Source organism: Acipenser ruthenus, unplaced genomic scaffold, assembly GCF_902713425.1.
Source record: "Acipenser ruthenus unplaced genomic scaffold, fAciRut3.2 maternal haplotype, whole genome shotgun sequence".
Taxonomy (NCBI): Eukaryota; Metazoa; Chordata; class Actinopteri; order Acipenseriformes; family Acipenseridae; genus Acipenser; species Acipenser ruthenus.
In genome coordinates this window covers 10,001-20,000 of record NW_026708430.1, presented here as the reverse complement: position 1 = coordinate 20,000, position 10,000 = coordinate 10,001, and the positions used below count along the sequence as shown (strand labels likewise).

Sequence of the window (10,000 nt, the reverse complement as noted above, 5' to 3'; positions counted from 1 at the left end):
GCTTCCCTATGCTTTACCAGACCTCTCTGTGCTTTACAATGCTTCCCTGTGCTTGACCATGCTGTGCTGTGCTGTGCTGTGCTGTGCTGTGCTGTGCTGTGCTGTGCTGTGCTGTGCTGGGTTTGTTTACATGAACGGCATGAATTACCTTTCGCAGAACTTTCATTGCAAAGATTTTGCCAGTATTTGCACCCTGAACTTTTCTCACTTGGAAAACCTGAGAAAGACAAGATAGTGCGTTATTATTATTATTACTATCATTATTATTAGTAGTAGTATTATTACAGCGATGGCCAAAAGACATCAGGAAGCCCCCCCCTCTCCCTCACCCTCCCGTACCCCCCCTCACCTTGCCGTACCCCCCTTTCCCCAGGACCCTCAGCAGCTCAAAGCACTCGGGTCCGATCCTCTCGGTGCCTCTGTTCACAATGTCAGAGGAGATCTCGATCTCCTTACAGTCTCCAGACCTGAAACCAGACAGAGAGCCAGTCAGACATCACCCCCCCAAACACGAGAGAGACACACACACAGTGACATCACCCCCCCAAACACGAGAGAGACACACACACAGTGACATCACCCACCCCCCGAAACACGAGAGACACACACACAGTGACATCACCCACCCCCCGAATCACAAGAGAGACACACACACAGTGACATCACCCCCCCAAACACGAGAGAGACACACACACAGTGACATCACCCCCCCCCCGAAACACGAGAGAGACACACACAGTGACATCACCCCCCCAAACACGAGAGAGACACACACACAGTGACATCACCCCCCCCGAAACACGAGAGAGACACACACAGTGACATCACCCCCCCCGAAACACGAGAGAGACACACACACAGTGACATCACCCCCCCCCAAACACGAGAGAGACACACACACAGTGACATCACCCCCCCAAACACGAGAGAGAGAGACACACACACAGTGACATCACCCACCCCCCGAAACACGAGAGAGACACACACACAGTGACATCACCCCCCCAGAAACACAAGAGAGGCACACACACAGTGACATCACCCCCCCAGAAACACGAGAGAGACACACACACAGTGACATCACCCACCCCCCGAAACACGAGAGAGACACACACACAGTGACATCACCCCCCCCGAAACACGAGAGAGACACACACACAGTGACATCACCCCCCCAGAAACACGAGAGAGACACACACACAGTGACATCACCCACCCCCCGAAACACGAGAGAGACACACACACAGTGACATCACCCCCCCAGAAACACGAGAGAGACACACACACAGTGACATCACCCCCCCCAAACACGAGAGAGACACACACACAGTGACATCACCCCCCCAGAAACACGAGAGAGACACACACACAGTGACATCACCCCCCCAAACACGAGAGAGAGAGACACACACACAGTGACATCACCCCCCCAGAAACACGAGAGAGACACACACACAGTGACATCACCCCCCCACCCCCTGAAACACAAGAGAGACACACACACAGTGACATCACCCATTCTGAAAAGAGTTTAGTTTCATTGAAGCTGCAGACAGACAGACAGACAGACAGACAGGCAGACAGACAGACAGACAGACAGACAGACAGACAGACAGACAGACAGACAGAGCCCCACAATCCTGTTCAGTTTGACGCTACAATATAATCCCTTCTTCTTGGGGTCTGTGTTAGTTTACTACATTCTGAAAAGAGTTTAGTTTCATTAAAGCTGCAGACAGACAGACAGAGACAGACAGACAGACAGACAGACAGAGCCCCACAATCCTGTTCAGTTTGACGCTACAATATAATCCCTTCTTCTTGGGGTCTGTGTTAGTTTACTGCATTCTGAAAAGAGTTTAGTTTCATTAAAGCTGCAGACAGACAGACAGACAGACACACAGACAGCCTCCACAGACAGACAGACAGACAGACACACACACAGCCTCCACACACACACCCCCCCCAGATTCCGCTCCTCTCAATAACTTGCGAGCCCCCGAAGCTCCTGAGCGAGTTTCCTCACAATCGCTCGATCACTTCTCCAGATAAATCTATTTCATTATTATTATTATTTTATTTAATCAGATTCGTTTCCAACACTTACAGGTCTGGTTCAATCCCGGTGAATTCAAACTCTTCATCCTGAGAAAAAATAAGTAAAATAATATAAATAAATAAATAAATCCAGAGATTACAAGAGACCGCAGAGTGCACTGAAACAGGTCCAATCTGGATAATTACACAGTGCGTTCCAATCTGGGACAGGAATGAGACTCCCGCTGCACAGCAGTGTGATCCAGTCCTGGTTTCACTAGGAGTTTAATAATAAGACACACCTGAGCTTGTTAGCTAGACACACTGGGGGCTGATCAAGCTGGTAGTAAAACCTGGACTGGGTCACACTGCTGTGCAATAGGAGTCTGATTACCAGCCCTGCAATGTAATTCCAGTCCAGTCCAGTCTAGTGATATTAAACTGCAGTTACAATGTAATTCCAGTCCAGTCTAGTGATATTAAACTGCAGTTACAATGTAATTCCAGTCTAGTCTAGTGATATTAAACTGCAGTTACAATGTAATTCCAGTCCAGTCTAGTGATATTAAACTGCAGTTACAATGTAATTCCAGTCCAGTCTAGTGATATTAAACTGCAGTTACAATGTAATTCCAGTCCAGTCCAGTCTAGTGATATTAAACTGCAGTTACAATGTAATTCCAGTCCAGTCTAGTGATATTAAACTGCAGTTACAATGTAATTCCAGTCCAGTCTAGTCTAGTGATATTAAACTGCAGTTACAATGTAATTCCAGTCCAGTCCAGTCTAGTGATATTAAACTGCAGTTACAATGTAATTCCAGTCCAGTCCAGTCTAGTGATATTAAACTGCAGTTACAATGTAATTCCAGTCCAGTCTAGTGATATTAAACTGCAGTTACAATGTAATTCCAGTCCAGTCCAGTCTAGTGATATTAAACTGCAGTTACAATGTAATTCCAGTCCAGTCTAGTCTAGTGATATTAAACTGCAGTTACATTGTAATTCCAGTCCAGTCTAGTCTAGTGATATTAAACTGCAGTTACAATGTAATTCCAGTCCAGTCTAGTCTAGTGATATTAAACTACAGTTACAATGTAATTCCAGTCCAGTCTAGTCTAGTGATATTAAACTGCAGTTACAATGTAATTCCAGTCCAGTCTAGTCTAGTGATATTAAACTGCAGTTACAATGTAATTCCAGTCCAGTCTAGTGATATTAAACTGCAGTTACAATGTAATTCCAGTCCAGTCCAGTCTAGTGATATTAAACTGCAGTTACAATGTAATTCCAGTCCAGTCTAGTCTAGTGATATTAAACTGCAGTTACAATGTAATTCCAGTCCAGTCCAGTCTAGTGATATTAAACTGCAGTTACAATGCTGTTTAATATCACTATAAGCAAACTGCGTGCGAATCTGGTTTTTCCAGTGTGTCGTTGCGGTGTATATATATATTTTAAGCCCGGGCGTGGACCGTAGTTTTTCGTAGAGGTGTGTCGTCTGTCAATATTAACAATTTCATGCCCGGAGACCTCATATGGGGGCACGTTATGATAGAAATTTGCACACCGCGGTAGAACGCGCTTGCAAAGGAGTCCTAGCAAGATTTAACATTATACAAAATGCATTAATGACATTTTAAAAAGAAAGTTAGTTTACTGCGAGCGTCTAAAAACATCCACGAGTTTTTTAAAATGCGTTTTGGGTTCTCAAAGCGAATCGTGCGCTCACCTCGTCACCGGCCACTTCTTCCAGGTCGCTTAGGTCTTCACTTTCCAAATCAAAGTCAAAAACGCCGGCCATCGCTTCGGTCACTAAAAGCCCTCCTTTTATCCGACACGCCGATACGACCTCCTGTATCCGATCATAACAAACAATAACCGCACGCTTCTTCGGATCCGGCTTTCCTGAGGGGTTTAAACTGCGCTGACGTCATCCACCAGCGCGGATGACGAGGCCTCCCTCCTGGGGAAGCGCAGGGAACGATGACGTATACGCAAGGGGGGCGGGGTCGCAGTTTTTTTAAAAAAAAAAAAATTTATAGAATGAAAAAAAAAATATCGCTGAATGTAGAATCGAAAGTTTTATATAAGAAATTAAATCAGACTGACACGCGTTTTGCGTTTTTGCTAGTGCTTTGTAAGACTTACGATAAATGTTTTGTGTCTTAAATATTATTATTATTATTATTATTATTATTATTATTATTATAATTATAATTATAATTTAATTTAATTTAATTTAATTTAATTTAATTTAATTTAATATGGGTTAACATTGTACAATAAATCAATAAATAATATTTACACAAAAAAAGAAAAAAGTTATAGCTGGAGATGCCGGGGATTGAACCCGGGGCCTCATACATGCAAAGCATGCGCTCTACCACTGAGCTACATCCCCGCTCCTGTTCGCTCATTCCCGGTTATCGCAACGCGACTCTCTCCGCCGTCTCCTTCTCCTCCTCCCATCATTCCCGAAGTCACGCTGCCCCCTTGCGGCTGTCAGCGGAATTCCAGTTAACCATTAGGTCATCAAACAGAACTCCGAATTCCACGAGCCCGGATAGCTCAGTCGGTAGAGCATCAGACTTTTAATCTGAGGGTCCAGGGTTCAAGTCCCTGTTCGGGCGGAAATATTATTATTATTATTATTATTTATTTTTAATTAATTAATTAATTAATTAATTAATTAATTAATTAATTAATTAATATCTATATCTATAGCCATATCTACTGTTTAACGGCGTTTTTTTTTTAAGTTTAGATAAAATATCACAAACCCATCATAAAAATTAATAATATTGTATCTGAAGTATGTGCAAACGATGTGTCTATTTAAAGAAAAAAAAATATTCTCGCCCGAACAGGGACTTGAACCCTGGACCCTCAGATTAAAAGTCTGATGCTCTACCGACTGAGCTATCCGGGCTCTGAGAGACTCGCTATCCGGGCTCTGAGAGACTCGTTATCCGGGCTCTGAGAGACGCTATCCGGACTGCAAGAGGTTTAACTAAAACTGGACAGACGAATCGGTGACATTAACCTTTTAAAACCACAGAACCACGTTAGAACTTGATCCGACTTTTATTTTCCCACATCCCTTTAATTTACTAGATCCCTTTTACGCAGTGTTGATTCTGATATTTTTGTCGGCAAGGAAATAATAGATTTTAAAAGCTCCATTTAACAAATTATTTGTAAAAAAACAACACAAAAATGTTGTTGTCCTGTATACGAGATAAAGGAATTCCATTTTTTAAAATGATTCCACTTGAATTAGCGTTCCTCTGCTCGACCAAAAATAATTCAGGACTGAAAAGAAAGGTTTGCGTTTCTTTACACGTGTGTCTCGACCGGCTATTCCTGAGGGCGCAGCGCCATCTGGTGGAAGGATGCAGAACTGCAGGCTGCTTTGTAAAAACTCGTTGATGAGGTCATACGCGCTGCCGTTCTCTCACGGTGGCCGGTTAGCTCAGTTGGTTAGAGCGTGGTGCTAATAACGCCAAGGTCGCGGGTTCGATCCCCGTACGGGCCAGGTGGGATATTTTTATGTCTTTATTTTTATGTCTAAACATATCATTCAATAATACAGCAGATAGCAGTGTCCAGTGATATGATTAAATACAAAATACTACAGATTAAATAACACTTGTGACAGATTACAGTACTCTAAAATACAGGATTAAATGCAGTAAAGTTATTCTGAAAGCTACGATCGCAGCGTTTTCTGGGTCTCGATGCTCCTTGATGTGTCTGCGATCCCTTCATGTTTACTGCGGACTGAAATATCAGCCTTATCTGCGTCCCTCCTAAAAGCTACGATCGGTGCTCTCAGAAATGTATTTTTGTCATGTTGTTCTGAATTATGAAGGATAGGTGTAAATGCTTCCAAACTAGTTTTGAAATGTTGTGTAAATTTTTTTTTTTTTTTTGTTTCAATGGCTAGTTTTTATTTGGAGGAAGAAAAAAATGATATGTTTAGACCTAAAAATATCACCGAAATCTATCCACGCGCTTGCTGTGACGTCATTTACCACCGCGTCACGTCCAGCTGAAGGAATCCCCGGCCCGAAGCGTCCTGTTATTACAGATTTTATAAAAATTAATTACTCACGTTTTTTTTTGTATTACCGTTTTTAATTATTATTATTTTTTTTAAATTACATTGTATGCAAAATCTACCGTAGGCAAAGCTGCTGTCCTCACACAGGACGGGTTAGTTAAGACTGGATGGTTATCGGTGCTCTCAGTAATGTATTGTTGTCATGTTGTTCTGAATTATTATTATTATTATTATTATTATGTATTTCTTAGCAGACGCCCTTATCCAGGGCGACTTACAATTGTTACAAGATATCACATTATTTTTACATACAATTACCCATTTATACAGTTGGGTTTTTACTGGAGCAATCTAGGTAAAGTACCTTGCTCAAGGGTACAGCAGCAGTGTCCCCCACCTGGGATTGAACCCACGACCCTCCGGTCAAGAGTCCAAAGCCCTAACCACTACTCCACACTGCTGCCCAGTATGAAGGATAGGTGTAAATGCTTCCAAACTAGTGTAATAACATCCCACCTCTGACTCATTGTGTGACCCTGAGCAAGTCACTTCACCTCCTTGTGCTCCGTCTTTCGGGTGAGACGTAGTTGTAAGTGACTCTGCAGCTGATGCATAGTTCACACACCCTAGTCTCTGTAAGTCTCCTTGGATAAAGGCGTCTGATAAATAAACAAATAATAATAAATAATTGTATGGAATATTTTTTTTGTTTCAATGGCTAGTTTTTATTTGGAGGAAGAAAAAAATGATATGTTTAGTCATAAAAATATCCCACCTGGCCCGTACGGGGATCGAACCCGCGACCTTGGCGTTATTAGCACCACGCTCTAACCAACTGAGCTAACCGGCCACCCGTAGATCGGACAGCCACCACAGATCTGTCATTCTCATAGATTTAAACAGCCTTTACGCTGCTAGTTTACACATTAACAACGCCCACATTTATATGAACTTATATGTAATACAAAACGTACGTGTTTTTCAACGTGGCGGTATCGAGCAAAGAAACTACAGTTCCCAGAATTCTCAGCGAACTTCCGCTTTTTCCTCCCCCCCCCCCCAAAGCCCATGTGAGTGAGGTCAACATGGCCACTCCCGTGATTCGGACGTGTTTGGGGAGGTCGCGCTCGGTTCAGCTGCAAATATCGGGGTTCAGGGCGAACAGCGGAGGGGTGCCCGGATTTTTTAAGGGGCTCAGGTGAGAACGAGGCTGCAGGGTTTTTATTTTGAGGGGAGCGGGGTGTCCTGATGTGTAATCCTAACTGTGAAGGTACCGGAACGCCACTAAAAATAGAGATCTTCTTAAACAATTATTATTATTATTATTATTATTATTATAAGAATTCACATTGTATTTGTATGCTGAACTTACACCAACACCTATAATGGTAGGTAATGCATTGATCTAATTTCTACAAGGATTGACACAAAATGTCTCTCTCCGACTTGTCAGAATTATTTACTGTAATTAAAAACTGTGCGTGTGTATGGACGCGGTTTGTAATTGTTAAACGCAGTTACAAACTTAGTTTTACAGTTACAAACTGCTTTTTACAATTACTCTGCGCTCACGGATGTTTGATAGCTATTTCACCCCATACACGTGTGTGTGTGTGTGTGTGTGTGTGTGTGTGTGTGTGTGTGTGTGTGTGTGTGTGTGTGTGTGTGTGTGTGTGTGTGTGTGTGTGTGTGTGTGTGTAGATAGATAGATAGATAGAGATAATCTAGATAGATAGATAGATAGATAGATAGATAGATAGATAGACTATATGCCTACAAAATCCCTGACTGTGTGCAAGTGTACCTAGAAGAATTGATGCTGTTTTGAAGGCAAAGGGTGGTCACACCAAATATGGATTTGATTTAGATTTTTCTTCTGTTCACTCACTTTGCATTTAGTTAATTGATAAATATAAACTATTAACATGTCTATTTTTGAAAGCATTCTTACTTTACAGCATTTTTTCACACCTGCCTAAAACTTTTGCACAGTACTGTATATATAGATATATAGATAGATAGAATGATATAATCTATATATATATATAGATATAATCTATAGATAGATAGATAGATAGATAGATAGATGTAGGTATGTAACATCAATAACATTATTTTACAACAGACCCCAGAAAGAAGCGACAAAGACCCCCGACAGCACCCTGCAGGAGGAGCCCAGCGCCCTCCCTGGGAGCCAGCCCCCTGCAACACAGCCACAGCGCCCCTTACTGAAACCTCCAGGCAAAGCCAGGCAGTACTGCCCTCCCCAGGACCTGATCCAGCGCATCCAGGGGCTGGTCCTTCAAACGTACAGCGGGGCGGGGTCCGGGGAGTGGGCGGAGCTGCCGCTGGGGCGGGGCCAGGAACGGTACCGCCTCCTCAAGGCCGCGTCGGAGCAGCTGGGCCGGGCCGTGCCGAACTCGCAGCTGTACCGCATGAGAAAGGTCCAGGATGTGGTGGAGTTCTACAGCGCCCCTTACAAGAGAGAGGGCTCCAGGTTCGAGGACCTGAGCGACGCGAGAGACCTGCTGCCCCCCAATCTGAAGATTCGCTGGGGTTACGAGGGGGGGAGATGAGGGGGGCGGGGGGCGGGGTGCGGGGGGGAGATGAGGGGGCAGGGCGGAGAGATGAGGGGGGGGCTCGTAATAAAATATCTGTTTCTGAACTCTGTCTTTTGGATTATTATTTATTATTATTATTATTATTATTATTATTATTATTATTATTATTATTATTATTATTATTAATCACCTCAGTTTTCAGACCATCTTGCTCGTTTGGTTGTTAGTAGCTTATCGATCCCAGAATCTCATCAAGCAGCTTCTTGAAGGATCCCAGGGTGTCAGCTTCAACAACATTACTGGGGAGTTGGTTCCAGACCCTCACAATTCTCTGTATAAAAAAAGTGCCTCCTATTTTCTGTTCTGAATGCCCCTTTATCTAATCTCCATTTGTGACCCCTGGTACTTGTTTCTTTTTTCAGGTCAAAAAAGTCCCCTGGGACGACATTGTCATATATATAGTTTTTTTTTTTTCGCCAAATGTGTAAAATTACGTTTTAAAATCGGTTTTTAAAACAGTTTTAAGATACATTAAAAAAATAAACTTTGAAAAAGATATTACAAATTAAAATGAAAAAAAAAAAGAGACATGCGCCAACCGGGACTCGAACCCGGGTCGCAAGAATGGGAATCTTGCATGATACCCCTACACCACTGGCGCGGGTGACGGAGGAGTCACTGCGGGGGCATCGACAGGTCACGGGCTGCTCGTGGAACGCTGGAATAGAACGCTGAGAGCCACCGAAATCTATCCACGCGCTTGCTGTGACGTCATTTACCACCGCGTCACGTCCAGCTGAAGGAATCCCCGGCCCGAAGTGTCCTGTTATTACAGATTTTATAAAAATCAATTACTCACGGTTTATTTGTATTACCGTTTTTAATTATTTTTTTGTTTTAAAATGACATTGTATGCAAAATCTACCGTAGGCAAAGCTGCTATCCTCACACAGGACGGGTTAGTTAAGACTGGATGGTTGGTTATCTTATACTGATCTGATATGTATCCTTACCGCTGAATCTGCACGCTTGTATGGACGAATTCTGGAGGTTCACCTAACCCCAAACAATTCAATCCGAGGCGCGTTGAGTTAGATCAAGTCTATTCATATGAAGGTTCACACGCAGATGTTACAGAGCGCTCCGGAGACCCACTCAACCGGCACTTTATCAGTACAAGGAAGAATGCGATCTGCCTGAATTCCCTTTTACATCAGTCTATAGCATTCTCTATTCGAAACATTGCACCAATAATATTCTAACACACAGCAGTTAATTCAGTCTTGTACCAATCACCTTGCAGCCCACGTCTGTAACTCTTAGCTTCTGTTTTCAAC

General features: G+C 43.0%; 2 protein-coding genes and 6 non-coding genes across 8 annotated transcripts in view; 3 read left to right on the top strand and 5 right to left on the bottom strand.

The window, feature by feature from the left end:
• LOC131732884 (ribosomal protein S6 kinase beta-2-like) overlaps positions 1-4,006 on the bottom strand; it is a 15,250-nt gene extending 11,244 nt beyond the window's left edge. The window contains exons 1-4 of the mRNA XM_059021117.1: positions 3,769-4,006; positions 2,108-2,145; positions 350-467; positions 149-217 (exon numbers count right to left, since the gene is read on the bottom strand). Coding sequence (XP_058877100.1) covers positions 149-217; positions 350-467; positions 2,108-2,145; positions 3,769-3,840 — 297 coding nt within the window. The 5' untranslated portion in view covers positions 3,841-4,006. The remainder of the gene's footprint in view (positions 1-148; positions 218-349; positions 468-2,107; positions 2,146-3,768) is intronic.
• A 362-nt stretch (positions 4,007-4,368) lies between these two features.
• trnaa-ugc (transfer RNA alanine (anticodon UGC)) lies at positions 4,369-4,440 on the bottom strand. The gene has a single exon. It is a non-coding gene; the product is annotated as a tRNA-Ala (tRNA).
• Positions 4,441-4,596: 156 nt separating this feature from the next.
• trnak-uuu (transfer RNA lysine (anticodon UUU)) lies at positions 4,597-4,669 on the top strand. The gene has a single exon. It is a non-coding gene; the product is annotated as a tRNA-Lys (tRNA).
• Positions 4,670-4,895: 226 nt separating this feature from the next.
• Positions 4,896-4,968, bottom strand: trnak-uuu (transfer RNA lysine (anticodon UUU)). Its single transcript has one exon. It is a non-coding gene; the product is annotated as a tRNA-Lys (tRNA).
• Positions 4,969-5,500: 532 nt separating this feature from the next.
• Positions 5,501-5,574, top strand: trnai-aau (transfer RNA isoleucine (anticodon AAU)). Its single transcript has one exon. It is a non-coding gene; the product is annotated as a tRNA-Ile (tRNA).
• Positions 5,575-6,878: 1,304 nt separating this feature from the next.
• Positions 6,879-6,952, bottom strand: trnai-aau (transfer RNA isoleucine (anticodon AAU)). Its single transcript has one exon. It is a non-coding gene; the product is annotated as a tRNA-Ile (tRNA).
• A 189-nt stretch (positions 6,953-7,141) lies between these two features.
• On the top strand, positions 7,142-8,682 carry LOC117970724 (large ribosomal subunit protein mL50-like). Its single transcript, XM_059021115.1, has 2 exons — positions 7,142-7,300; positions 8,228-8,682. The coding sequence occupies exons 1-2, from the start codon at positions 7,188-7,190 to the stop codon at positions 8,676-8,678; spliced, it is 564 nt and encodes a 187-aa protein (XP_058877098.1). The 5' UTR covers positions 7,142-7,187; the 3' UTR covers positions 8,679-8,682.
• A 571-nt stretch (positions 8,683-9,253) lies between these two features.
• Positions 9,254-9,324, bottom strand: trnag-ccc (transfer RNA glycine (anticodon CCC)). The gene has a single exon. It is a non-coding gene; the product is annotated as a tRNA-Gly (tRNA).
• Positions 9,325-10,000: the final 676 nt, after the last annotated feature.